Source organism: Tarenaya hassleriana, unplaced genomic scaffold (genome assembly GCF_000463585.1).
Source record: "Tarenaya hassleriana unplaced genomic scaffold, ASM46358v1 Cleome9, whole genome shotgun sequence".
In the NCBI taxonomy this organism is placed as follows: Eukaryota; Viridiplantae; Streptophyta; class Magnoliopsida; order Brassicales; family Cleomaceae; genus Tarenaya; species Tarenaya hassleriana.
This window is the reverse complement of record NW_010971389.1, coordinates 656,255-681,360: the sequence shown is the minus strand read 5'-3', so window position 1 is coordinate 681,360 and position 25,106 is coordinate 656,255. Positions and strand designations below refer to the sequence as shown.

Sequence of the window (25,106 nt, the reverse complement as noted above, 5' to 3'; positions counted from 1 at the left end):
AAGTATTATTGGATTCACGATGTAATGGTTAATCATGATTTAGGCTTAATTCGATTAAAATTTGCATAAAGTTAGAAACTTTTACAATAAGTGCAATTTATAATTTCAAAGTACAAACTACAACAAACAATAACTATTTTTATTTTATTTGGCATTTAGGTCCCATGAGTACAATGGGATGGAAGGTCTGAAGGAGCTCATCACTCAACACCTTAGCTATCAGCGTACGAGGAAGAGTGATCATAGCCACTCGGCTCATCGGTCCTTCACCAGTCGACAGCGGCGGAAGCACCGTAACTCGACCTCCTCCAACCGCCGGACCTTCCACGTAGCATGACACGTGTTTCAAGGTCATCTCTTCTTCAAACCTCGTATGCCCTAAATCCATCAGATTCTCTAGATTAGTACACACCATATCAGAACCATTCCTTATCGGGTCAATATGATCTTTGATTCTCAGCCACTCGATCAAGTCCATGACCGAGTCATAGTCGATTTCCTTCGTCGTCCTTCGAATCTCCTCAATGGCATGTGATAATATATCTCCGGTTGTTGTGACTGACGATCTTTTGGTGTTTTGGAGCTTGTGATAGACCATGCAATTACCAAAGAAATTTTCGTTTACGTTCAAGGTCATTCTCACGTCTAAGCACAGTGACATGCCCATGAGCTCGTCTCTCATCCCTTTGGCTCGACTCATACAGGTCCATATGAGGCCGACCGTCGCTTCAAAGGGCGATATCTTCATCCCATTGGCCCGAGCCATGGCTCGAATCATCGGGTCTGTGAATAGAAGAGTGACGGTCGTGAAATCGTTATTGGTTGGGTTAAACGACGAGGGTTGTGATGAGCAAGAGTTGATGTAATGTTTGAGGAGATGGTTATCGTAGGGTTTAGGGTCGGCCTTTTCATTTCTCGGCCGACAGCTCGGGAGTTGGTGCACGAGCGGCGAAGCCGCCATCGTGGTCGGGGCTAGAGTTGCTTCGGCCCAAGCTCCAAGTAATGTTGTTGCACAAATTGGGTCTGCAAGAAGATGGCTAGAACTTAACCCAATTGCAAACCCTCCGCCTTCAAATTCAGTTATCTGTATATAAAAGTAAAAGCTAAGACACTTTGTTTAAAGGTTTTTTTGCTTACTCTAGCAAACTGAGGGCATTTCGGTTCGGTTCTGGAACCGAACTATATCGAATCGAAAAAATAAGGCATTTTTTCGAATTGAATCTTTTCCGAACGATATGTTTTAGAAAAGCAAATTTTCTGGAACCGAAACGAACCGAGATTTAAAAAATCTCGAAAAAATAATTCCATGGGCCCGAGCCATGGCTCGAATCATCGGGTCTGTGAATAGAAGAGTGACGGTCGTGAAATCGTTATTGGTTGGGTTAAACGACGAGGGTTGTGATGAGCAAGAGTTGATGTAATGTTTGAGGAGATGGTTATCGTAGGGTTTAGGGTCGGCCTTTTCATTTCTCGGCCGACAGCTCGGGAGTTGGTGCAGGAGCGGCGAAGCCGCCATCGTGGTCGGGGCTAGAGTTGCTTCGGCCCAAGCTCCAAGTAATGTTGTTGCACAAATTGGGTCTGCAAGAAGATGGCTAGAACTTAACCCAATTGCAAACCCTCCGCCTTCAAATTCAGTTATCTGTATATAAAAGTAAAAGCTAAGACACTTTGTTTAAAGGTTTTTTTGCTTACTCTAGCAAACTGAGGGCATTTCGGTTCGGTTCTGGAACCGAACTATATCGAATCGAAAAAATAAGGCATTTTTTCGAATTGAATCTTTTCCGAACGATATGTTTTAGAAAAGCAAATTTTCTGGAACCGAAACGAACCGAGATTTAAAAAATCTCGAAAAAATAATTTTTTTTTAAAGAAAAATCGGAACCGAATGTCTTATCATATTTTTATGAATGAAATCCGAACATGACCGAATATAGAAATAACCGAAAAAAACAGTATTTTTTTAAAATAATTATCTTTATCATTAAAAAATCAGACACAAGTTAAACCAAATCTAACATGAAATTCCAATGATAAAATCGAAAGAACCAAACCCGAATAAAATCAAACTGAAAACCACAATATCCAAACCCCTAATTCTTGTACTCGGTTCGATTTGATTTATTATAAATACATTTGAGTTTGATTTCACATCTATTCGGGTCAATAACCACAATACCGATTAAAACCGAACTAAATTTAGCTCATATCAAATTGGTTTATGCTTTGCTTTAGTTTTTTTTTTTTTACGTTAGTTTAAATGATAGTTTTTTTAGATAAATACGAAATTAAATCAAACCGGACCAAATAAGAAAATACCTGCACATAAAAGGTAGACCAAAAATAAGAACTAGAGCCATGGTAAATTTCCTCCCAGTGGACAAGCCTGAGCTCCTCCTCCGTATCCACATTCCCCAGCCACTCCTCCACCGTGCCGGAGGCTCTCGCCTCGATCATCCTCACGCCGGCGTCGTTGCATCTCACCTTCCATCCACGCTCGCCTTCGTCCTTAACCAATCTCCCGGTTATCATCGGAAAACAAGTTAGAGCCTCCGCCAATGATTCCCTCAGCTTCTTGGTGGTTTCTCCCGGTTTTTTGGCATTGGGGCATTTGTAATAGAAAACCAAGCGTATGTGGTTCGGTTCCATCACTCGATCGAATACCGAAAATCGGTATGATTTCCCCGGTTCGACCGGTTTTGTACTCACCACTGTTCTTTTGCATATGAACTTCACACGGTCGTCTCCCATATTCACCACTGTTCTTGGTTTATATTGATTTCCGTACGTAGATATGTGTATATATATATATACATGGTTGAGACCGTCACACATTTTCCATGCGCATAATAACCGTTCTTATGTAAGGGCAAAATGAAATGTTCGTGCCTCCACGTAGCAAGGCAAAATTAAAGTTCACTAATATTGGAGTCACGAATACAAAAAAAAAGTATTTAGGCAAAAAAAAAAAGGCATTCAAACGGCACCGTTTTGAAGAATGCAGGCAAACGTTGTCGTTTTATGTTCGTCTGCCTCGCGCGTACTTTATCAGCGCGTGATCCACAAACTTCCAATCTCGGATCACAGGCCATCGTAATTTTTCTCTACCGCCGAGAGAGAGGAGCAGTTCGTCTCGTCACGACATCGCAGAGAGAGAGAGAAGAGAGAGAGAATGTCGGGTATGGTGGGTGATCCGAGCTCGTGGGCTGCGGCGTTGGTGAAGATCTCGCCTTACACTTTTTCCGCCATCGGAATCGCCATCTCGATCGGTGTCTCCGTCCTTGGCGCCGCATGGTAATTCCTTCTCCTTCCTATTGTAGATGTAGGCATCTGTGTGTGAGCATAGGTCTTTCCCGTCTGTTCTTCGTTCTGTGTCTAGGTTTCGGTCAATTTGATTGGAGGGTTTTTCGTATTTGTTAATCTAATTTGTTTGTATGTTTGTTTGGTTAAGGGGAATTTACATTACGGGAAGTAGTTTGATCGGTGCGGCTATCGAGGCTCCTCGTATCACTTCGAAGAATCTCATCAGGTATTTCAAAGTTCAAGCGTTCGGATTTTTAGTTCCCTTTGTCTTGGACATTGCGATTGTTCTTTCTGCGAGTTTTTGGTGTTGGATTATACCTTCGGATGAAAGTTGACTGTGAATTGAGGGCTCGTAAGAGAGATTTTTCGGGGTATTAAGAAGCTTTTTCTTCTCGGGAACCAATGACTGACTCTTTAGGGAATTTGGGTAACTTTCGTTGTCTGCTAACTTTTTGATGTCTGATGCGAATTACAGGCATAATCTGATTCTTTGTAACTTTTCATCTTGCTGCGTTATCGTGCTTCCCATTTGAGTGCAAGTTTCGGTAAGCATTGTCCCATGACGAAGAAAAGAATGTTGATCATGACCCGAGATTCCAGTAGATAAATTTTGTGGTGAAAGATAGTGTGCCTTGAAGGTTCTCTCACTTCTGGTGTCTGTGTTAAACCCTTGATATTTACGATGAAGGAGAGCCTCCTTTGGTCTCTAAGTATGACTGACATGGTTACGTTTCAATGAGGGATGCCATGCCAGATCGCCAGTGGGATAACACTGAGGACAATTATTACATTTTCTTGTTTGCATTTGCAATCTGATGTGTAGTTTTCTAGCTACTGCTCTTTAGATGCTCGAGAATGGTGGCCTCTGGGTTCGAGCGTAATATAGTGTCACGTTTCTTTTCTTTTTTTCTACTGTCCCAGCGTAATCTTTTGCGAAGCCGTGGCTATATATGGTGTTATTGTAGCAATCATTCTGCAAACGAAGCTGGAGAGTGTCCCATCATCAAGGATGTATGATGCAGAGTCTCTTAGAGCCGGATATGCAATCTTTGCTTCTGGGATTATAGTTGGATTTGGAAACCTTGTTTGTGGGTCTGTATCTTCCTCCTTTACCTCACCTTTGAGATTGTTTTAGTCAAGTCTTTTCCTGTAAGATGAGATTGTGAATCGCTTTTACCGTTTGTAGATTATGCGTAGGAATCATCGGAAGCAGCTGTGCGTTATCTGATGCCCAGAACTCGTCCCTTTTCGTGAAGATCCTTGTGATCGAGATCTTCGGGAGTGCTCTCGGGTTGTTTGGAGTTATTGTGGGGATTATTATGTCAGCACAAGCGACTTGGCCTGCAAAAGCATGAGGGATAATGGACATACTGGGAAGATGCTTGATGAAACATCTGCATCATGTTTACCTTTCCCTGTTATATAAGAAACCATGTGTGGGAAAGAAACCATGTTGAATCCCTAATTTTTGTATTGTTTTAAAGTCCTTAATAAGTCCCATTGGAGAATGTCTTTGTCTTGTTTTGTTCTTCTCTTTGGTCCACTCTTAGATTTAGGTGACCATTTTGGTTATAAACCGAATAGTCGAATCGAACCGAATACAACATAACCGTAACCAAATCTACGATATAAAATCGAACGGTCATGATTTCTCTAATTAAAAAAAAACTGAAATCAAACCGATTAAAAAAATAATTGAAGAAACCGACTATCGTTGAAAAAAAATGAATTTTTTACAATAAAAAAAAAGGAATCCAAATTGAACCGATAAAAAATAACTGAAATGAACCGAAATTTATATAGAAACTGAATAGTTATAATTTTTCTATAATTAAAATAATTTTAATTGAACCCGAATATAACCGAAAAGACTCGAAATGGCCACACTGATCAAAACTATGAATTTGTTTTGTATATGGATCTCTGAATTTCCTCCCTTTTGTTTTCTTTCACAAATGAATCAGTGTATTCAGTTTTGGTTTTATTACTAAGCAGTGGAATGGATTACATCTAAAGAACAAAAAACAATGCGCAAAATGAATACTGAGCTGTGAGAAGTTGGTCATCCACAAGAACTGCGGTGTAACAGTGAAGTAAAATTACAAATGATATGTCCAATATTTACGCATGTATGATCAATACCGACAACGACATGAAGAAACTGAGGCTCAATAAGCCAATCCACCTGCAAAGGCGTCTCCGTCGTGAAGCAAGCTCTCTGTTAACCAGTAACCATCACACGAGCCGCCTACCCTCTGCCCGTAAAATCAAAACTTTTTCGGATTTAGATCCTACCAATAAGCATCATGTTGAAGCAAAGGGAGTGGATCAAACCTGGACCATCGTGAATTCAAATATCTCTTCTTCTTCTGGACGAGTTCCCTGAATCCAGACCCGTTGTTTGAACCGATTCTGTATACCATTCCGTTTGAAAGGAAAGAATCAGGAGAATACGATGCAGGCAAGTATTTCTTTTCTAGTAAGGGATTGCAAGATTTCTAAAGAGATATATGACCTCTTCCACAAACAGACTGCTTAAGATTTTCCTGTCCCTGTGACCAAGTAAAACACGGTACGACGAATGGTGGAAAATGCGACGGAACCTTTCAAACTACACACCAAAGAGAGCCACGAAGCCAAGATACCGGGGTGAGTCCATTTTACTACAAAGCTATTCAACAAAGTGTTGTGAAGCTTCAAACACAACCAACCTGTCCCAGATCAAAGAACGGCCCGAAATAGGTTGATCTCTCGAACGGGTCAAATCCAGCAAACTGTCATTTTGAGCAATGGAGGAAACAGAGAAGACGGCAGAAACATCAAGAAAGTGATAAAAAAACAGAGACGAAGGAAGGAAGGAAGGAAGGCAGAGAAAATAGCTCTCTCACCCGATACATGACCTCGATGCCGTAATCTTCACGGGGCTGGTTATTACACTTGAGTGCATCGAGTTGATGTCGAACCGCCTCTTCGGCACTAAACTATTGCAACAACTTTAACCCGAATCAATACTACTAGAACCGAGGCAAAGTAACACATCAAACACATCATCGAACAGTTTCATTACATTAAGTCCCGGGCCAAATGGGCGTTTCCTTCGGCTCTCCAGCCTGCAAAACCAGCCAAAACGGAAAAAAGTTTCAGAATTTCAAATCAGAGAAGAAGAAACCCTCTTTGAACTATGGGAAACTGATAATCCAGGAAGTGGGTATTTAAGGATGGAATCTCTCCTCTTACATAACAAGAACCCAAACAAAAGTAATCACACTTTTCTTATTCAGATGTTACCTACGAGCTCTTGAACTCGGTGCGTTCCACAACCACAGATGCCAATTGATCAAACCAAACCGGAAACGAAATCAATAAAAAACGATTCGAATTTCTCTATTCCTCGTCGAACCCAGCATCTATGTCACTCTTCCATGACTAGCGCAAACAAGCATGCAACAAAACCCAGGAAAATAAACTAAAATTCGGCCTAAGGAGACAGAAACAGGGAACAGAGTCCGTTAGAATAGCTAAGCAGATAGAGCAATCGGCATACCAATCAGCGGAGAAAAAATCGGGAACATCAGAAGAAGCTCGTACGAGACAACGCTCGAGTCTTCCGAAGCCATTGGAGGGCCTGGGCTGAGCACAGGAGGAGGAAGAGGGAGATGACACGATGGAGTAAAACGACGCCATTTCAATGTTTCGTCCAGATGTTTCTGGCGAATGGCCTGTGTGTATAAAGAAGCCGGATGACCCGGTATCCGATCCGAGCCCGTTTGAGTTTGGGCTTTAAAAATCGATGTCCCCATTTTTTCGGGTCGGGTCGGGCCAACCAGCGTGATTTTTTTTTTTTTTTTCACAAACCAGCGTGATTAATATTTAAATTTTATATGTAAGTAAATATATATTGTTATAAACAAAATGTTTTTGCAGTGGAATCCACCGTCAATTTTTTTCTTATGATATCCAAAAATAGAAGATATGGCTACTCTCAGCAAGTTTACATTAAAAAAATTGATAATTACATTTAACATATTTTGTAGAATTTAATGATTAACATGATTCATTAAAAAAAGTAATTTTGATATTTTTAAAAATATGTTTTCATTTTCTTCGAGTTTATATTTCTCATCTTTCACATTTTCTGATTTTCCAAAGAAAAATATAAAGCCAGGAAATAAATGGCCCATGGGCTCAGAATATATCCAGTAAGTAAATACTCGTGAAGGAGAATGAAGGAATCGCAAGGTTAGACTCGGCTTCTCCGACTACCCAAGCTTTCCCAGGACCAAAGATAACCAAACCCTAGCTTGCGAGAGAAGAAGAGATCGATCGATGATCGAGAGTGCGAGATTTGTTGTGGAATTAGATGCATGAGGTCGGATTACCGGTGGATCTGAATCTCTTCACGCAGCTCGTATTGACGCTGTTTTTCATCTCCATCGGTGTCGTGTACTTGATCAGAACGTCGGCGGCGAAGTACTTCGAGGTCGACGGAGGCGGAGGCTCCGGTGGTTTTGGTCGGGACTACCGCCGGGAATTCATGGCGTCGGACGCAGCGGAATGCGCTGTCTGCGGGGAAGTCTCCAGCAAAAAGTGCTCTCGCTGCAAATCCGTCCGATATTGGTATGTAACCATGTCTTGTTCTGAATATTTTAAAGGCTTGTCTTCTTGTTTTCGTTAGTGGGTATTGGATTCGACTTGGACAACTGGAGATGGATTTATTGTTGATTCTGTAACGAAATCTCTGTGTGGTCCTGTTCAACCATTTGTTTCCATTATTAGCCGATGGATTAAATTCGTCTGATCTTCAGCAATAATTAATCTGAAAAAACGTATTCGGTCGTTAAATCAAGGCAATAAACGACTATCTGGAATTGGGCATCTATGAGTTTTCCGAATTTCTGAACCTTTTTTTCCCCAGAAATCTGGATTTGGCAAAGTTGGAAAACTTTAGCTGCTTTTAATAACTTATATGTTGAGATACGATATTATAAGTTTTACTGGCGAGATCAGTTGGTGATGTGTTGGTTTGGTTCAGCTTGTCTCACTCAGTTCCCTTTTTTGCTATATTCTTTGGTATCAGCTCAGCAGAATGCCAAAGATCAGACTGGAATTCTGGTCATAAAAGAAAATGCAAGGATATTGGGAGTATTAATCTAACACCAACCAAAAGTAGTGGCTTCGGGTTCAGAGCTTCTCCTTCAGGGAATAGTTCTACTTCAAAGATTGCATTGGTTCCTGGGCAGGGCCAGAACAAGACTAACCAAAAGCTTAGAGAAGTAATGTGCTGTTTTCTCTTTGTCATCTTCCATGTACTCTTGCTCTTATAGCTTGATTGTGCAAGTCTTATCGGTAATTCTTGTTTTAATCTTCTTCAGATTCTTTTCCCATACGATGAATTTGTTAAATATTTCAACTGGGACATGCCTGGGTTGGTTCCATGTGGACTCATCAATTGTGGAAACAGGTTCATATTAATCTAGCTTCTACTGCAGCATTAAATAATCATTTGAGTGAGTTGGATAGTTTTCTTTTTTCTTTTTATCTCGATTTTACCGTTGCTTTATCAATCCTCTTTCAGTTGTTTTGCAAATGTGGTTCTACAATGCCTATCCTGGACTCGTCCCCTTGTAGCATACCTGCTGGAGAAAGGGCACAAGAGAGAATGTAAGTTCTTTTGTATTTTAAATTTTAATGCCTAAACCTCTTCTGTTGGATTTTCTCTACACCCTTCAGCTATGCTTCTATGTTTTGTTTTGACAGGTAGGCGCAATGATTGGTGTTTCTTCTGTGAATTTCAAACTCATGTTGAGAGAGCAAGCCAAAGTCGGCTTCCTTTTTCACCAATGAACATTATATCGAGGTTGCCTAATATTGGTGGAAATCTTGGGTATGGAAGACAGGAGGATGCTCATGAGTTCATGAGGTGAACAATTTCTATTCTTTGGTATCGCCTAGTCTAGTGGTAGTCGTTGGAATTTGCCAATCTCCCAGCTAATTCTTTGAAAGTTTGCGTGCTGTAGGTTTGTCATTGATACGATGCAATCTGTTTGCCTCGATGAATTCGGTGGAGAAAAGTTGGTGCCTCCTAGATGCCAAGAAACAACCCTTATTCAATATATATTTGGTGGTCATCTTCAATCACAGGTGAGTTTTCCTATTCTTTAAAGCAAAATGCTGCCTATTGTTTTTTGTGTGTGTATTGTCATAATAGAATGATGAAGGGGAGCCTTGGTGCACTGGTGTTACCGTTGTGACCTAGGTCACGGGTTCGAGCCCTGAAAGCAGCCTCTTGCAGAATATTCTGCAAGGTAAGGTTTGCCTACAATACACCCTTGTGGTGGGACCCTTTTCTGGACTCCCGCTCAATGGGGATGTTTTGTGCACCGAGCTGCACTATTGTAATAATAGAATGATGCAGTGCTAAATTCTTAAGCAGATAATTTGGGTGAACAAGTGATAGACTCATTTTATGCACTAGGACATTGATAATTGAGTTGGGGAATATCGTCAAGGCCTTTAGTTGGGGGAATATTGTCCAGGCCTTTATATAAGGGCCAACCCAGGTCGAGTCCCAACCTGGTGGGGGTGTCGGGGAAGGGAATATACTAGGTAGCCTTAACCTTGCTTTTATGCAGAGGGGCTGGTTCGAACCCGCGACCTCAGACTCCACGGCAAGCGAGCTTATCGCTTGGCCAAGCCGGCCCTTCAAGGCCTTCCTAGTTTTAACCCTCGTCTAAGATTACTAGGTTTTCTTTACCTGTTTTCTCTTTGACATTGGCCTTCATCTGCCGGTTGACTATATTGAAAATGGTGGAACTTACCTAGTGTTTTTCGTTTCTCTATCTAAATTATTCGTTGTTCTTCCTGTGATGAACATAGCTTGATTTCTCTCCATGTATCTGTCTCTTTCGAGTTTTCTTTCCCCTGATTTGCTACTCTATGTTTTTCAACATTGCAGGTGATGTGTACAGTTTGCGATAATGTTTCTAACCAATACGAGAATATGATGGATTTAACGGTTGAGATCCATGGGGATGCGATGTCATTGAGGGAATGCCTTGATCAGTTCACAGCCAAAGAGTGGCTTCATGGAGACAACATGTACAAGTGTGATAGGTATTTTTTTTTCACTCGTATAAATATATAATACCTTCAATTTGTCGAACTTGAGACATGGTTGATTATGTGGATCCTGAGAATTGAATGTGTTATTAAGATTGTTAATTCAATCTTCCCTTTGCACTTTTTTTTCTAGATGCAATGACTATGTGAAGGCATGGAAGCGTCTTACGATCCGCCGGGCACCAAATATTCTTACAATTGCTTTGAAAAGGTTCCAGGTCTGTGCTATGTACCACCTTGTCACTGTTGCAGTTGTTTTTTCTTGCGTTACAGTTGGCTTATGCATCTGATACTTATCTCTGTATAATTTTGACAGGGAGGGAGATTCGGAAAACTGAACAAAAAAATTAGTTTTCCTGAGACATTGGATCTCAGTCCTTACAGTAGTGGTGGGGGAGACAGTACAGATGTGTACATGCTCTATGCAGTGATTGTTCATTTAGATATGCTGAATGCATCATTTTTCGGCCATTACATTTGCTACATAAAGGATTTTCGTGGAAACTGGTATAGAATAGATGATTCCGAGGTAACAATCATCTTCTCTTAACTCTTGTTGGTTATTTTGGGTATTGACGTATTTGCCGATATTGACGTATTCCAGCGTGCAAGTGTGAAAATTAGAATTTTAAGGGATCCTTCTAACCATGTCCAAAAATACTTTCAGGTAGAAAATGTCGAATTGGAAGATGTGCTTTCTCAACGAGCTTATATGCTCCTGTACAGCAGGTGGGACTCTCCTTTCTACATGTAGAAAGCGAGATTTTAGTTTAAAAAAAAGATTTTTTTTGCTTACATTTTGCTTATCAGTTGTGAGAATGTATTTCATATTTTGAACAGATTACATTCATGATTGTCATGTGTAGGGTCCAAGCCCGGCCCGACGATGAGAAGAGGGCCGAGAGAATGGAATCAGAATCTTCTGAACAAGTCTCAGTTGAGAGTCCTACCAAGGGAATAGGTGAGACCATGCTCCCGCTGTGTAATGGAACTATTTCACATGCAGCAGAAGAATTTGGGTGCGAAAAAGAATCGCCATATGGAATTAACCCCGAGAATACGAAGGAACTCAATGCAAGTGATTCTGATTCAAACCCTTCTATCGAGATTGAAGACGATTTAGCGAGGGAGCATCAGGAAGATGGTAATGGTGAGGAAGAACCTCCGGTGAAAATTATCGCAGTAGGTTCTTCTTCTCCTCCTTCACGGGTGGAAGATACGGATACAGAGATGGTTGATGCGTAGAGTGATGGGTGATGCAGCAATTCTTTTTTTTCTTTCTTTTTTTTTTGCCTTGAAGAGCATAAGAGTTTCTAACAGAGATTGGGAATTTCATAATCTGACACGTGATTAGGGTTCTTCTTGGGCGGTGAACCGGACAGAAGCTCAAGTGGGGATTTCATTTCATGTTTGAAGAAATCTAAGGGTTCTTAAACAGATTTCTCTCCTTTGGTCAGAATTTCTACTTCTGTATGGCAAAACGCCCAGATGTCAAAACCCAGTCATAAGTAGCGGGTATGTTTCTCCAGAATCACACTGAATTCCATTCATAGTTTTTGCTTCTCTTCTACTTGTAGGTTTGCTATATCCATTCGTGAGCATTGATTGCTTCACGAAACATTTTCATATTTATGTTTACGAGTGAGATGTTAGAGCTGTGTAGGAATCGAAATATTTAGTATTTGGTTGACCTGTATCGGGTATATGATATTTTGAGTATATTTTCGTCACTAGGAGTATCAGTCTGTGTTTTTAGGTAAATAGGAGTCTGTCTGTTGACGGTGCAAATCTGATATTTGGATTCGGGTTCCGATATTAAGCAGGGGTGGGCGTTTTGGTATGGTTCCTTAGAACCGAACCGCACCGTGCTGAAAAATACGGTATGTTTCTCAAACTGAATACTGAAACGCCCACCTCTAATATTAAGTTTGCCCGAATTGAAGATTTAGATATTTTGGGTCGTTCATTTTCGACTCGCAGTACCTCGTTACTCCGATTAGGTTATGTCTCTTTTTTCTCGACTTGAATATCCGAAACTTAGAAGTTGAGTTCGGGTATCCGAAAGATTGATTTAGATTACGGGATTTTCCTCCATTGTTGAATACGATGAACAGAGAAGAAGAGCAGAACTTGTTCTTGGCTCCTAGTCAAGCCTTCTCTCTGTGCTTTTGACTCCTTCAAAACACTCGCATGATTGTTAGCTACATCTCAACAATTACCGAAATGTATCACACATAATAAGTTAAGCACTTCCCCTGAATCAGATGTGATGCAGCTAATTCCCAATTCCCCTGTTCGGACAAGGAAGACAACATTAAAATCCATGACAGATTTCACACGCGTTACATACCAAAGGCATCCAGTTCTCGCAGCACGGCATCCAGATTCCGTTCTTTTGTATCGAGCACCTCTCGGAACTGTCGTACCGCAGTTAGAGTGTCGGTGATGTTCTGTTTTGCTTTAGTTATCGGGTTAGATCGTGTTCTCCGAGAGGATTCCGAAGCAGTTCCTGAGGTCATTCGAGTGGTGGAATCTGTATCCCAATCATCTTGATGATTTGGTCTATCTTCTGGATCTCGAACTCGAACCCTCTTATGTGCCTTAACCTCTGCTTCTGATAGAGGCTTCTCTGCAGCTGTCCGTGTCTGAACTGTCTCGTGGGTTCTCCTCTTTAGAGCATTTACATCTGCCATTGTCTCAGTTCCTTTCTCTTCTTGCTGTATCTGAAAGCAAATTGGCATAATGTAATTCTGTCAGGATTCAGACGAAACAGGTTTAACCAGGTGAATAGCAGTATACTTAACGAGTCAACCAACCTCAGGGCAGAACCTAAATATCGGAGTTTTGTCTCCCCAGATCAACTCCAAGGTGAACGTTTCGCCTTTCTTCACGCCATTGGCCTTGATGAAATCTCTGCAAGAGATGTAAAACAATTGCTGCCCTTTCACCAGATGAAGGTAAGACAGCCACTCTACTCCGTATTTGTCCATAAGGGTTATATTAACAGACTTCTTGATGCCATTCGAACTCATGAAACGCGTTGGAAGCCGCTGGAAATGACTCGAACCAGAAAAAAAAGTCAGCAACCGTTGTTAAGGCATTTGGATCCGTCAGAAAGACAGGAACTAGAGATTTGTTGAGCTTTTTACCAGTTGACCTGTCCTAAGAATGGATGGTGTAAGATTCAATTTCAAAAACCGGTGTTGCCCTGATGAAGCCGGAGCTCTGCCCTCCTTTCTCTTGGAGCTTCCCCTTGCACTCTTCGGTTTACTGGAACAGCTCTTCCTTTCTATTGCTTCTGAACCTTCTTCTGTGTTGTCGGTATTATGGCTAGGTTCTTTTGGACATAACTGGATCACGGGCCTTGTCCCGTTCCGGACCATTTTGAACTTGCAGAAACTACCGGCTTTGAATCCATTTGCCTGACAGAAACTGGTCCAGCCTCGTACAATGTAAACTTGGCCATCCGTGGCCCGACGTCTCAAATATAAGGTCCATGAGCTTCCATGTTCATTCATCAAGTCTATCTCGCACCATCTATTCTCCAGACCATTTGATCTAGCAAAACCCTTGGGAACAAACTGACATTGCCATCCAAATTTCAGACGAATATATATATATATTATATATATATATACACACACTCAAAACATTACTCACACAAATTCTGCATACACACGCAGAATGAAATTTAGGGTTCAGGGATTCTGATGCAGGAAAACAGAGACACTAACCCGTCTATCTAACCTCAGGTTAGAAGCCGTGACCTCAAGACAAGTGTATTTGCTACCTGTTTTCAGATTCTTTCTTGCTTTCTTCTCCTTTCTTGAATCATTTCCTGAATCAGACAAGTTCGTGCTGGGTAAACATCGAAGTGCTCTGCTTTCTTGTTTAACGAGACACATTCCATGAGGATCAACATATTCTCAGACAAATACAGAGCTGGGCAATACCAGTGTGTTCATGACTGTTGGTCTCGTTGTCGTGGCTTGATGATGAGTACTGTAAGTTACAGCAACTGGGCCCGAAGCCTGTGACGTGAAACACCAAGTTTCCTTCGTATCTGAAAACTATGAAGTCGCCGATCCGGAAATCATGGTCGACGGCGAAGTCTTTCCAACCGCCGGTGAATCTCCGGCCGTCCATCTTCACTTCCCATGTCTTGTAAGACACGTCCGATCTCAGCTTTGCTGTCATGTTCCCGGTTCTTCCCTCTATGTGCTTCTGGAAGAACTTTACAGGAATGTTCTGCAAAAAGAAAAAAACAAACAGAATCATGAAGAAACACATACAGACACAGAGAGAGAGAGAGAGAGAGAGAGAGAGAGAGAGAGAGAGAGAGAGATATTACGAGGAAGTTGTGGAAGCCGGGAAGAAGGGGTTGGAAGAAATGATGCTTGCTGAGAGAGACGGAATCTGGATCCGCCATTGTTGAACGATTTACAAGCTCTTAAAATAATTCAAAGGGTCTTCAAAGAACTTGTCTTTATAGAGAGAACAAGCTCTGGTACTTATTTACCAGCTTCCCCTGTTCCAGTTTCAATCTCACAGCTTTCTTGTTCAACGCTCCATAATTACTGTACCACATTCATGCGTCACGACCGCGACAGGACAAAACTAATCCTCAGAAGTTCTGCCTCAATTATTAAAAGCAGAAAGAATAAAAAGGAATCTCTTATTTGGAAGAAAAACCAAACATATGGTTCCTGATTGAGATATCATAGGTACGCTCTTTCTGCAGCAGTTCATGTCTGGGAAAAAGACAAATACTCAAAAGTACAAAAAAGATTTGGAAATATCCAAATCAAACTCGTAAATGAATGCAAACATCAAAACATTTTTAAAATTTACCAAAAAAAAGACATTTTTAAACATTGGAAAGCGTAGACAAAACGCAAAGTTAAAATAGTCAGAAATCAGCACTTGGGAACAATACATTTTATTAAAGAGACAACAACAACAACATCGGCTATTACAAAATTCTTGGAGATTGTATTCATTGCATGTGAGATATGATATAGGTTTGAATTTGTTGGTTACCATTTACCGCAAAACTTTTCTCTTTTATCCGGATTTGGGACCGATAAGATAAGAGATAATTCCATATTTTTTATTAAAAGATATAGAGAAATTTAAAAAGATTACAATATTTAGAATTGATATTATTTCTATATTTTAGATATTGATATTGATTAAATAAGATATTATATGATTCTATTTTCTACTTATAAATATTCAAATCAAACTCATAAATGAATGCAAACATCAAAACTTTTTTAAACATTGGAAAGTGTAGACAAAAAACACACAAGTTAAAATAGTCAGAAATGCAACACTTGGGAACATCACATTGTATTAAGACGACAACAACATCGTCTCATTTTCAAGTTTATTTGGAGTTTGAATTCATTACATATGAGATATGACATAAGTTTGAATTTGCTGGTTGTCATCTACCATAAAACTCTTCTTCTTTATCCGGGTTTGGGACCGACAAGATAAGAGATAACCCCATGTCTTTTATTAAAAGATATAGAGAAATTCAAAAAGATTACGTAATATTATATAATATTTAGATTTGATATTATTTCTATATTTTAGATATTAATATTTGATTAAATAAGATATCATGTGATTCTATTTTCTACCTACAAATATTATAATGTTTTACGTTGAATAATGAGAAATCTGATGATTCTCCACCATTTTTCTATTATGGTATCAGAGCCTATACGACTCAAAAGTTGTGAGTATCTCTACATCCGGCCTTTTGTCCCTTCGGTCGGAAAACTCCGATCGTCGATCCGTGCATTTGCGCTACATTCCTTTTCTTTTCTTTTTTCGGCTTTAGCCGCACACACTTGCCACATTTTTTTTTTCCAGTCTAACCGCTAAACCATCACATTTTTTGCATCGTCGACATTGATGTCGTGCTACACCACAATAACGCACATCTGCACCACACTTTTGTGTCACACCGGATTTTTCGTATTCGTCAACAATCCACAGTTTACCCACTTTTGAGTCTCAAATTCATTTTTATCAAGAATTTCAAACTCAATCAGATGTTTCTCATCTCCTTAAATTTGAGGAGATGTATTAAGAAATATAGAGAAAATTCAAGAAGATTACATAATATTATATAATATTTAGATTTAATATCATTTCTATATTTTAGATATTTATATTGATTAAATAAGATATTATGTGTTTTTATTTTCTACCTATAAATATTATAGCACTTTATATTGAATAATGAGAAATCTGATGATTCTCTATCATTTCTCTATTGCATTTTAATTATATTTTTAGATAGTTTATCTAATAATTTTTCATTGGGTTTGGCGTAGTTTTAAACATTTTAAGTTATATTAAGTTTGCATATTTCTTTATTCCGTTCTTTATTGATTTTTCAGGTACAAATCAAGATTATTTTTTTTATATAATTTGGTTGTATTACTCAAAACTGGTCGAACATAGTTCAGGATCAGAAATCTACATTACAATTACAAGTCTACCAAGCTAAAAAACTCTGTAGTAATAGACCTAATACAATAGACACAACTTACATAGTATAACAATTTATACACACGTCTTCGCTTGTCTATGTCTCAGCGGTATGTGTGTGACAGAGTTAGAGAGTACCGTCTCTGCAACAGAATATTATTCGGCGTCTCACGAGTCTCCTGCAACGATAAGAGCATGTTCAGAATATTGTACAAATCAATATTTGACACCATGCACATGGAGACGTCGAGCCAGCTGGTCAAGAGGTGGAAAACGATGCTCAAATGCTTGAAGACTACACGGTTCGAAAACACACGCAACTATTGTCGTGTTCACCAGACCAGAAATTGATAGAAACAAGTCCGTCATTCAAATGCTTAGCTCAACTAGCTTCATTGGCAAATTCGATAGAGTCCTGAACTTACATTTAATCTATCTTATGATGCAATGACAGTCCCTCAAAATGGCACCAGAAATTCGTTATGTTCTGGCTTTTCCATTTTCTCGATCAAGAAAGACCCTGAGGTGAATTTATACATTGTCAACTAACATTCATATATGGGAATAACTTCAAAATAAAATTCATGACTCGTCGTTTTGGTTACTTTGATCCACATATGAATTGTACCACGAAGATTATCCTTTTACATAATTTTATTGAGAGAAGTTTTTTTTTTACATAATTTTACATAATTTTTTTTGGTCTGATTATCTCAAACCATTTATTAAACACGGTTATGGCCCGTGTTTGTGGTATTTTCTGTCACGTTCCATCATTTATTAACTAGCTTTAGATTGTGATTAGGAGATCATCATCTATTGAAACCACTCGTAGATTTTAGTTCACGAGAACTTGTTAGGACTGACTCTTTATGCGGAATGGACACACCCTTGCGGCACTTGTTCCCTCACTCCATCACCCTTCAAAATTATCGACATGTCCCTTCACTCCATCCATGAACATAGATAAATCCTCCCCAAAAAATGTGAGAGAGAGATCGATCTCACAGTGTCGGTGACTTTTCTTCTGGAAATGCGTCCGAATCACGTTCATTCCTCGCGGGTTCCTTCTCCTTCTTGATTTCTGTGCAAATTTTAAACTCTCAATTCTCCGGGTTTGATTGCGGTTTTATACCCTCGAATCCCTCTTCCTGCCATGGAGGGTCAAGCCGAAATGGACCCAAGCTCGTTCCTTAGGTACTCTTCTTCTTTCTCATCGATCTGTGCATAATTTTCCTTTTTCTGGGGTTTTCTCTTCGATCGGAGAGTCGCTGAATCCACCCACAATCGTCGTTGGTGCGATTTCGTTATCGTTAATCCAAACTCGTTTTCGTCGGACTAGCACTGTGATTACTGGTTAAACTCTTTCATTTTCGGTTTTAAGTTTCGTTTTTTTCCATCTGGGTTAGTCTCATAGCTGTTGTTATCGCCAGATTTATTGAAATCGATGACGATAGAGATTGTTCTGTGGGATTTGATTCTTGTGGGTTTTAATCGTTTGTTTTTTCTTGATGCAGCTTGTTCGCAGCTGTATCCTATGGCATTGCTTCAATGGCGATGGTGTTCATCAATAAAGCGGTGATTATGCAGTATTCAAGTTCTATGACTCTTCTTACACTACAGGTACTGATCCAACGAGAAAACACATGAAATGATTCTTCGTGAAAGTTTGTTTCATTGTTTGTCGATCTTGTGAATGTTTTCATGAATTCGCTTTCTTTCCGATTGGAACAGCAACTGGCCACCGCGTTGCTTATATTCTTTGGCAGAAGAATGGGATACACAAAGGCCAAAGGAATAGACATGGCTACTGGAAAGAAGCTTCTTCCTGTTTCACTGTTCTACAATGCCAATGTGGCATTTGCTTTGGCAAGCTTGAAAGGAGTTAACATTCCAATGTATATCGCGATAAAGAGGCTCACGCCACTCGCTGTTTTGATCGCCGGATATTTCTCCGGAAAGGGCAGACCCACAACTCAGGCATGCTTAATGCATTCATAGCTTCCGTGAATGATGATGCCAAGGTCTGTGATAAGAAGAGTCCCTTACTGAGTGAGTGATTCCAGTTTTCAATCTGTGTTTCAGGTGGCGTTTTCGGTGTTCCTTACAGCTGCTGGCTGTGTGATAGCAGCAGTCGGGGATTTTTCTTTCGATCTTTTTGGGTATGGCATGGCTTTAACATCTGTGTTTTTCCAGGTCGGTTTCCTTTCCTCTTTTCCTTCTTTGTCATCCGTTGATTATTGCAACATGAATGTGTTCTTCTTCCCATCGATGCAGACAATGTACCTTGTGCTTGTGGAAAAATCCGGAGCAAATGACGGGCTTTCTTCGGTTGAGATAATGTTCTACAACAGCTTTCTTTCCCTCCCATTCCTGTTCTTCCTCATCGTGGTGACGGGCGAATTCCCCAGTTCTATGTCGATATTACTTGCAAAGGTCAGCCATTCTTCTCTGCTCCAAAAAAGCAACAACAACTTAACCATTCCTTGGAAATCTCTAACACAAATTTTCTTTTTTCCATTTCAAACAGTGTTCTTATCTGTCATTCTTGTTGATCCTCATTATCTCCCTGGTTATGGGCATTGTCCTCAACTTCACCATGTTTCTATGCACCATAGTAAACTCTGCTCTGACGACAACCATTGTCGGTGTCCTCAAAGGCGTCGCTTCCACTGTATGTATTCTCAGTCATAACCACACGATTTCGAGCCTAAGGTTTCTTGCTTCCGAGTCTATAGATCCGTAACTCGAGATTAAACCCGAGAGTTCGGATTTGTTTTCCTTGGTGCAGACGCTGGGTTTTGTGCTGTTTGGAGGTGTGGAAGTACATGGCTTGAATGTGACCGGACTTGTTGTAAACACGGCCGGTGGTGTTTGGTATTCTTACGCTAAGTATCAACAGAAGAAGGCCAAACCTTCAAAGCTAATGCCGGATTTGGAAGCTCACAGGAAATGATTACTGCCCGGTATATGTTCCTCTCCTTCTTAAGACCGAACCGAAACAAATTGGTTGGTCGGACCGGTAAAATCTGTTAACCAATTCTTGGTATCCAACCATACTTCCTCGCCGACAATCTCAGCTTCAGATCTTTACCTCCTCTTTACTCTTTTTTTTTCTTCTGTCCTGAAGTCTCTTTTGGATTTAAAAATAGATTTATTAAAAAAAAAGTTTTAAACTTGCGTCTATATACTATTATACGCTATTAAAAATTATTTAAATGTGAATATAAAAACCAGTAATTAATAAGGGTGTAACCAAATTGTATTGATGGACTTACGGGCGGGTATTTCGGTTGTCGGATCCATCCTTTCGGTTTTCAGAAAATCTATATCTGTTTGGGTTTTTATGTTTAGATTTTATTCGAGTTTGATTGTTCGAAAATTATAAACATTCGTTTTATATCAGTGTAGGTGCTTGATTACAATTATACGTATGCGACGATTGGAGAATACGGCGTCGTATTCGTATTCCTAACGTATAGATGAGGGCAATTATGGTGTAGAGCTGGGCCTTGGCTGTGGATGATCCATAAATGTCATTAACGCCTTTTAAAGCAAAGGTTTTTTTTTTCAAGAAAAAAAACAAGAACATGAACATGTGACAAGTTGGGGTTGATGTATGATATATTCGACCTACTTGTCACAATTTTTTTTTGTTATGTTTATTATTAAAATTTTAAATAAATTAATCACAAATGCAAATCGAGTGTGTTTCCGTAACTTTAATGTGTATTTTATGTGAAAAAGTGTATATAAATTGATATTTGGTGTCACTTTTTTTTTTTTGAAATTTCATTAAAAACCCTATATTTTTTCGTAATTTTAACTCTATATTTTTTTTATCCTACTAATTATGTATTTGTTATATCTAACAATAAGATATTTACTTTTAAAAAAAATTGGCACAAACATTAACTATTCAACATTCACATGGCAACAATTTTACTTTAATTACATGTCATATTTAATAAGAAAAATAACAAAAAATATTAAAAATGATAATAATATTAGTAAATAATAAAATAATAAAAACGACATATATATATGTCGTTCCTTTTTGCTTCATCTTTCGAGGTTCCTTTTTGTTTGAAATCTTTTAAATGTTGAACCTTGTTCTAAATTCTCTTGACAATAACAGGGTTAAAGATTCCGTGCAGACACGAGAAAATCAAGAAAAAAACGAGAGCCTTGGACGATATAACATCGTCATGTGTGAATGGGACCAATCTGATTAGTTTGGTGGGCACTTGATTGGTTCCATTCACACATAAATATCGAAGATCTTATCGACCCAGCGACAGAAACTCGTGTTAATGTCTGATTTCTAAATCAAACCAAGAATCGAGTTTAAGGAAACATAGAATCTATACCATTTCTTCTGCGTTTTCCACTTTTAACCACAGTTTCTTACTCTCTCTGCCTTGAGAATCAAGCAATGTCAGTTTGATCCGTGGGGTATAAAAGACACAATCTTTGTACGGAATTGTTTATATTTACCGATAATCGTCGTCTGGGTCGGCTGAGAAATCAGGCTCTTCCGGTTTCGGCAACATGGGCATTTCCACGTCTTTCACCTTCTGAGCAGTCCTCCTCGTGTTCTTCGCGAATCGCGAAGCCAGTATCGTTACACCTAGATGCTGTTTCACGCCAGAAATATGGTCGTGAGCTCGTTCCTCTTGCGATCCGTGCCCTTGTCCGGCCCCGGCCTCCGCCTCTTGGGCCGCCATGAAAGCTTCTTCGTCGTAGGAGGAAGACGAGAAGGATTCAGCCAAACTCAAGCTCTTAGCCAGCACCCTTCTCTTGTATCTCCTCCAAGCAGCCTGTATGAAACACGTGGCCCACGTTCTCCAATGGTGAGAATAGTATCGAAACGTGTGTTGAAGCTTCTTGCTGTGAAGACGCCTGAACTGATTCGCCACAAACTTCAGATCCTCTGCTCGAAGAGCGAACCCTTCGACTTCTTCAATGGCTCTGACTGTTCTTGTGGAGGAAGGTAAGTTTACTGTGGATTTCGGGAGCAGCGCCCATGCCAGAAGCTCTTCCCCGCAGAAATCGCCCGGTCTGAGTGTGATCGAGTTGAAGAAACCGGTTCTTCCGCCATTGGTGGTCGAGCTTTCGAGCTTTCCTCTGATTATGAACAGCATCTCTGTCACAGGATCCCCTTCACGTACGATGTAGTTCCCTTCAGTGCTTAAAGATGACACCAAACGTTCACATATCGCATCCAGTAACTGATCGTCCATTTGCGCAAAGAGCGGCACCTGAAAATAAAAAACGAGAAAACGTTTCGGAAAGAACGGTAGCAGATACGTTCGGAAGTTAGTCCTTGTTGGAATGATGACTTACACGACGAACAAGATCGAGGCAAAGGTGACGTTGGATATCTCTGCGAAGATCTGCAGGTAAGGAACAAAGGATCGATTCTTCATCCACTCCTCGAGTCGCGAGCCATTTGTACTGAACGAAACGCCTCACTCGTTCCTTCAGATTCTGCGGAAGTTGCCGGTGTCTCATCCATTCTTCTGTATCTCTTCTCTTCAACCTCCACTCCTCAAGCTTCACCGTGATGGATTGCAGGTACGTCTGTTGCCACGAACGAAAAAATATAACGATCAGATTCCGTGTATGTAAAGATCTTGTGTCAAGATTTGGTTCAGTAGTTACCAGAATTCAGAAAGAAACGTCAAAACTTTTAGCCTTACCTGCATGTTTCCGATCAAAAGAGCAAACAAAACGAGGCCGAAAATGGCAACGAGGATAGCGAAAATCGTCTCGAGAACAAAGGTGCTTGTGTTCAGAGTCTGTCCGTAAGAACTTCGAAGCACAGACACAAGAATTAATCTTGAACTTTGAAAACAAGAACATTAAACACAACAGAAGCGAAGAAATGAATGAATACCTTAGATTCTGCAGGCCGAACCATAGACAATACAAGTATTTCTCAAGAAACGGAGAAGAAAGCACATTGTTGGTGAGAGCGTTGGCGAAAATACCGAAGTTGAATTGTATATCGTTCGAAGGGTCGCAGTTACTGAAAACTGAGGTCGTATTCTGCCAGAGTTTCCGGTTTTCGTGGCCCAAAGTGCCGCAGTCGAAGAAGTCCGGAAGGCATTTCAGAGGGGTGGAGTCTTTCCGGCATTCAGACTTCCAGCACGTGGCTTGGCGTTCAATGGACAGGAGATACCATCCCGCCCCGAGGATCTACCAAAAAAACCACGAAAATCTTGATTTTCAACTGTTTCACAGCATATTTTCGAAAGACGAGACCTGGAAATATGGGAGAAAATGGGGAAATACATGGCTAGCTAGCATGTACTGGAGTAGATTGTAAGCAGCTCCGGCCCAAGCAGTTTTCGTAACGACTCCAGCTGCTTTGACAATCTCGGAGCTGAGCGGGAAAATCAGATACAGCCGCGGAATGTATTGCACGAGAACTATCAGTACGAGCGCATTGGTCGTGTGGTCGGAGTGAGAGCTTCTGATGGATGGCAAGATGAACCAGCTCACAATCTGCAGACACAACCGAATGTATGTTAAACCGAAGGGATTTTCCATGATCCTCGAGTTGGTTTAGATAAATATGTTGCAGAAACTCAACCCCAAGAACGAAAGTTTTCTATAGAAACCGAAAGAACTCCATGATTCTTGAGTTGGTTTAGCTAAACATGAGCAGAAGTTCAACCAAGAATGTAAGTTTCTTACAGAAACCGACACGGTATATCAAAGGAACTTAGCAGATTCACTATATAAGCTTGCCACTTTACACACTTATCAATCTCAGAAGAGAAGGAAAATTCTTTCTTTGAGAAAGATTCATATAATTCTTGTCAGTACCTGAGGAAGAGGCAAGCAGGCGATCAGATCCACAATAAAGTCCGATCTCAGGTACCGTCTGGCGATCAATTTAGGATCTTTAACAAGTTCTCCCCGACCAAACACTCGAGAAATGGGCGAAACATAAGCTGTCCTGAACTTGATCACAATATGCAACACATAGAACATATCTGCAAGTGTCCTGAAGAAGGTGACGACTATCCCCAGCTTCAAATCTGTCGTCATGCAGGAAGAACTTCCTCTGTTCCTGACGGAAGGGAGGTAAAAGAACAAAGGGTCAACGAAGAGAGCAACCAAACACCAGAAGAGGAAAATCCTGTTCCATTGAAGCACCACATCGCCACCCGGATCAAGAATCTTGTCTTTCTCGATTTCGTAATTTTCCGGGAAAACTTTGAATCTTCGGAATCTGGGGATTCTGATATGGGTTTTGGCGTCTTTGCCACTGGAGGGAAGTGCTTCTGATTTGAACAATGGCAATCGCTTCTCTGTTAGTTCAATGCTTTGCTTTTCGTCACCGAAGAATCTGTTCGACCCAAGAAAAAAAAAACTCAGAATCAGAGGAAACAGTGGTTGCATTGACATGAAATCGAACCCAAAAAAGTTGAAGGATTATGAAAAACGGAAGCGCAAAGAAAAAGTTGTGATCTTTTTGTAATGCATTGTCAAACAGCAGCTGAATTTCATCTCTTAATTGGGGAAACAATTCAAGAAAGCATGATACTATAGTGTCAAAGATTACCTGACAGTGCTTTCTCTGTTGAAATTCATGTTGTTGTGTTCTTACAAGATTAGTCAGAATCAACAACAACTTATACCGACAAGGGAATGCAAATCAGGGCATGAAAAAACTTCTGCTTTTTGTGTTGTTCATCTTCTCCTCAGAGAGAGAGAGAGAGAGAGAGAGAGAGAGAGAGAGAGAGAGGAGGAGGAGGAGGGTTGGCTGTATGTGATATTGACTTTCTGCGAAAGGGAACAAAAAGAGAGAAAAAAACAAAACACTGCTCATAATTTGTAAAGACTACTCTTGTGATTATTTAACGTTTCTTGGAACTTGTAAGAAATCGAAAACTAATTGTAATTACATTAAATAATGTTCCAACGAGAGAGAACGTGGGTGCCATGAACGAGGAATTCCTTTTGGCAATGTTATAAGAAAGATGGTGATGACCCCAGGATTTGTGGAACATTAAAAGGAGCAAAAAGTGAATATCTGTGATCATCTCATTCTCAACCAAAACATTTTTTTTTTACAAATAAATCCAAATCTTACACTGAAAACATATTCCTGAGTTTCACATTATGTTTGGTGTGATATAGAAAAACACATGTATGTTTGTCGTGTA

The 25,106-nt window shown here is 40.1% G+C and overlaps 7 protein-coding genes across 11 annotated transcripts; 3 read left to right on the top strand and 4 right to left on the bottom strand.

Moving 5' to 3' along the window:
* Positions 1–48: 48 nt before the first annotated feature.
* LOC104803631 (protein ECERIFERUM 26-like) lies at positions 49–2,766 on the bottom strand. Its single transcript, XM_010527624.2, has 2 exons — positions 2,317–2,766; positions 49–1,084 (listed from the first exon to the last, which is right to left on the bottom strand). The coding sequence occupies exons 1-2, from the start codon at positions 2,746–2,748 to the stop codon at positions 140–142; spliced, it is 1,377 nt and encodes a 458-aa protein (XP_010525926.1). The 5' UTR covers positions 2,749–2,766; the 3' UTR covers positions 49–139.
* Positions 2,767–3,062: 296 nt separating this feature from the next.
* LOC104803630 (V-type proton ATPase subunit c''2) lies at positions 3,063–4,820 on the top strand. Its single transcript, XM_010527622.2, has 4 exons — positions 3,063–3,291; positions 3,449–3,526; positions 4,222–4,392; positions 4,487–4,820. The coding sequence occupies exons 1-4, from the start codon at positions 3,170–3,172 to the stop codon at positions 4,653–4,655; spliced, it is 540 nt and encodes a 179-aa protein (XP_010525924.1). The 5' UTR covers positions 3,063–3,169; the 3' UTR covers positions 4,656–4,820.
* Positions 4,821–5,468: 648 nt separating this feature from the next.
* LOC104804500 lies at positions 5,469–6,984 on the bottom strand. Its single transcript, XM_010528813.1, has 7 exons — positions 6,845–6,984; positions 6,368–6,410; positions 6,189–6,281; positions 6,012–6,074; positions 5,816–5,911; positions 5,635–5,712; positions 5,469–5,555 (listed from the first exon to the last, which is right to left on the bottom strand). Exons 1-7 carry the CDS (start codon positions 6,982–6,984, stop codon positions 5,469–5,471), a joined length of 600 nt encoding a protein of 199 aa, XP_010527115.1.
* Positions 6,985–7,385: 401 nt separating this feature from the next.
* On the top strand, positions 7,386–12,138 carry LOC104803629 (ubiquitin carboxyl-terminal hydrolase 19). 2 transcript variants are annotated; one of them, XM_010527621.2, is made up of 12 exons: positions 7,386–7,917; positions 8,378–8,573; positions 8,673–8,761; positions 8,876–8,961; positions 9,058–9,220; positions 9,318–9,441; positions 10,256–10,413; positions 10,553–10,637; positions 10,736–10,948; positions 11,087–11,148; positions 11,286–11,672; positions 11,774–12,138. In XM_010527621.2, the coding sequence occupies exons 1-11, from the start codon at positions 7,661–7,663 to the stop codon at positions 11,662–11,664; spliced, it is 1,812 nt and encodes a 603-aa protein (XP_010525923.1). In that variant the 5' UTR covers positions 7,386–7,660; the 3' UTR covers positions 11,665–11,672; positions 11,774–12,138. The 2 variants fall into 2 exon arrangements, with proteins under 2 accessions (XP_010525923.1, XP_010525922.1); XM_010527620.2 differs by having other exon boundaries at positions 7,387–7,917; positions 11,286–12,138.
* A 355-nt stretch (positions 12,139–12,493) lies between these two features.
* LOC104803628 (B3 domain-containing protein REM3-like) lies at positions 12,494–15,041 on the bottom strand. Of its 2 annotated transcripts, none has more exons than XM_010527619.2 (6): positions 14,771–15,041; positions 14,373–14,667; positions 14,154–14,257; positions 13,569–13,988; positions 13,236–13,469; positions 12,494–13,142 (listed from the first exon to the last, which is right to left on the bottom strand). In XM_010527619.2, the coding sequence occupies exons 1-6, from the start codon at positions 14,846–14,848 to the stop codon at positions 12,762–12,764; spliced, it is 1,512 nt and encodes a 503-aa protein (XP_010525921.1). In that variant the 5' UTR covers positions 14,849–15,041; the 3' UTR covers positions 12,494–12,761. The 2 variants fall into 2 exon arrangements, with proteins under 2 accessions (XP_010525921.1, XP_010525920.1); XM_010527618.2 differs by having other exon boundaries at positions 13,569–14,000; positions 14,771–15,039.
* Positions 15,042–17,798: 2,757 nt separating this feature from the next.
* Positions 17,799–20,699, top strand: LOC104803627 (putative UDP-sugar transporter DDB_G0278631). 3 transcript variants are annotated; one of them, XM_010527616.2, is made up of 8 exons: positions 17,799–18,123; positions 18,444–18,549; positions 18,661–18,906; positions 19,012–19,122; positions 19,204–19,362; positions 19,457–19,600; positions 19,718–19,892; positions 20,338–20,699. In XM_010527616.2, the coding sequence occupies exons 1-7, from the start codon at positions 18,083–18,085 to the stop codon at positions 19,880–19,882; spliced, it is 972 nt and encodes a 323-aa protein (XP_010525918.1). In that variant the 5' UTR covers positions 17,799–18,082; the 3' UTR covers positions 19,883–19,892; positions 20,338–20,699. The 3 variants fall into 3 exon arrangements, with proteins under 3 accessions (XP_010525918.1, XP_010525917.1, XP_010525916.1); XM_010527615.2 differs by having other exon boundaries at positions 20,333–20,699; XM_010527614.2 differs by lacking the exon at positions 20,338–20,699 and having other exon boundaries at positions 17,800–18,123; positions 19,718–20,200.
* Positions 20,700–21,272: 573 nt separating this feature from the next.
* LOC104803626 (probable cyclic nucleotide-gated ion channel 14) lies at positions 21,273–24,724 on the bottom strand. The gene is made up of 7 exons (XM_010527613.1): positions 24,503–24,724; positions 23,761–24,286; positions 23,224–23,436; positions 22,826–23,127; positions 22,629–22,740; positions 22,273–22,509; positions 21,273–22,187 (listed from the first exon to the last, which is right to left on the bottom strand). The coding sequence occupies exons 1-7, from the start codon at positions 24,529–24,531 to the stop codon at positions 21,420–21,422; spliced, it is 2,187 nt and encodes a 728-aa protein (XP_010525915.1). The 5' UTR covers positions 24,532–24,724; the 3' UTR covers positions 21,273–21,419.
* Between the last annotated feature and the right edge of the window lie 382 nt (positions 24,725–25,106).

What these genes read in the sequence shown, in the direction of transcription:
- LOC104803631 (XM_010527624.2), bottom strand. Translation starts at nt 2,748, where the DNA reads ATGGGAGACGACCGTGTGAAGTTCATATGCAAAAGAACAGTGGTGAGT. An exon ending in GGTCTACCTTTTATGTGCAG is followed by an intron (nt 1,085 to 2,316) that starts GTATTTTCTTAT and finishes TTTTATATACAG; the next exon opens with ATAACTGAATTTGAAGGCGG.
- LOC104803630 (XM_010527622.2), top strand. Translation starts at nt 3,170, where the DNA reads ATGTCGGGTATGGTGGGTGATCCGAGCTCGTGGGCTGCGGCGTTGGTG. An exon ending in TCCGTCCTTGGCGCCGCATG is followed by an intron (nt 3,292 to 3,448) that starts GTAATTCCTTCT and finishes TGTTTGGTTAAG; the next exon opens with GGGAATTTACATTACGGGAA. An exon ending in ACTTCGAAGAATCTCATCAG is followed by an intron (nt 3,527 to 4,221) that starts GTATTTCAAAGT and finishes CTACTGTCCCAG; the next exon opens with CGTAATCTTTTGCGAAGCCG.
- LOC104804500 (XM_010528813.1), bottom strand. Translation starts at nt 6,984, where the DNA reads ATGGCGTCGTTTTACTCCATCGTGTCATCTCCCTCTTCCTCCTCCTGT. An exon ending in GATTTTTTCTCCGCTGATTG is followed by an intron (nt 6,411 to 6,844) that starts GTATGCCGATTG and finishes CTGGTTTTGCAG; the next exon opens with GCTGGAGAGCCGAAGGAAAC. An exon ending in TTGAATTCACGATGGTCCAG is followed by an intron (nt 5,556 to 5,634) that starts GTTTGATCCACT and finishes TTTTACGGGCAG; the next exon opens with AGGGTAGGCGGCTCGTGTGA.
- LOC104803629 (XM_010527621.2), top strand. Translation starts at nt 7,661, where the DNA reads ATGCATGAGGTCGGATTACCGGTGGATCTGAATCTCTTCACGCAGCTC. An exon ending in CTCATCAATTGTGGAAACAG is followed by an intron (nt 8,762 to 8,875) that starts GTTCATATTAAT and finishes ATCCTCTTTCAG; the next exon opens with TTGTTTTGCAAATGTGGTTC. An exon ending in GTGGTCATCTTCAATCACAG is followed by an intron (nt 9,442 to 10,255) that starts GTGAGTTTTCCT and finishes TCAACATTGCAG; the next exon opens with GTGATGTGTACAGTTTGCGA.
- LOC104803628 (XM_010527618.2), bottom strand. Translation starts at nt 14,848, where the DNA reads ATGGCGGATCCAGATTCCGTCTCTCTCAGCAAGCATCATTTCTTCCAA. An exon ending in CAACAGTCATGAACACACTG is followed by an intron (nt 14,258 to 14,372) that starts GTATTGCCCAGC and finishes TGTCTGATTCAG; the next exon opens with GAAATGATTCAAGAAAGGAG. An exon ending in ACCTGAGGTTAGATAGACGG is followed by an intron (nt 14,001 to 14,153) that starts GTTAGTGTCTCT and finishes TGGCAATGTCAG; the next exon opens with TTTGTTCCCAAGGGTTTTGC.
- LOC104803627 (XM_010527616.2), top strand. Translation starts at nt 18,083, where the DNA reads ATGGAGGGTCAAGCCGAAATGGACCCAAGCTCGTTCCTTAG. An exon ending in TGACTCTTCTTACACTACAG is followed by an intron (nt 18,550 to 18,660) that starts GTACTGATCCAA and finishes CGATTGGAACAG; the next exon opens with CAACTGGCCACCGCGTTGCT. An exon ending in AGGGCAGACCCACAACTCAG is followed by an intron (nt 18,907 to 19,011) that starts GCATGCTTAATG and finishes TCTGTGTTTCAG; the next exon opens with GTGGCGTTTTCGGTGTTCCT.
- LOC104803626 (XM_010527613.1), bottom strand. Translation starts at nt 24,531, where the DNA reads ATGAATTTCAACAGAGAAAGCACTGTCAG. An exon ending in AACAGAGAAAGCACTGTCAG is followed by an intron (nt 24,287 to 24,502) that starts GTAATCTTTGAC and finishes TGGGTCGAACAG; the next exon opens with ATTCTTCGGTGACGAAAAGC. An exon ending in AGTACATGCTAGCTAGCCAT is followed by an intron (nt 23,128 to 23,223) that starts GTATTTCCCCAT and finishes TTTTTTTGGTAG; the next exon opens with ATCCTCGGGGCGGGATGGTA.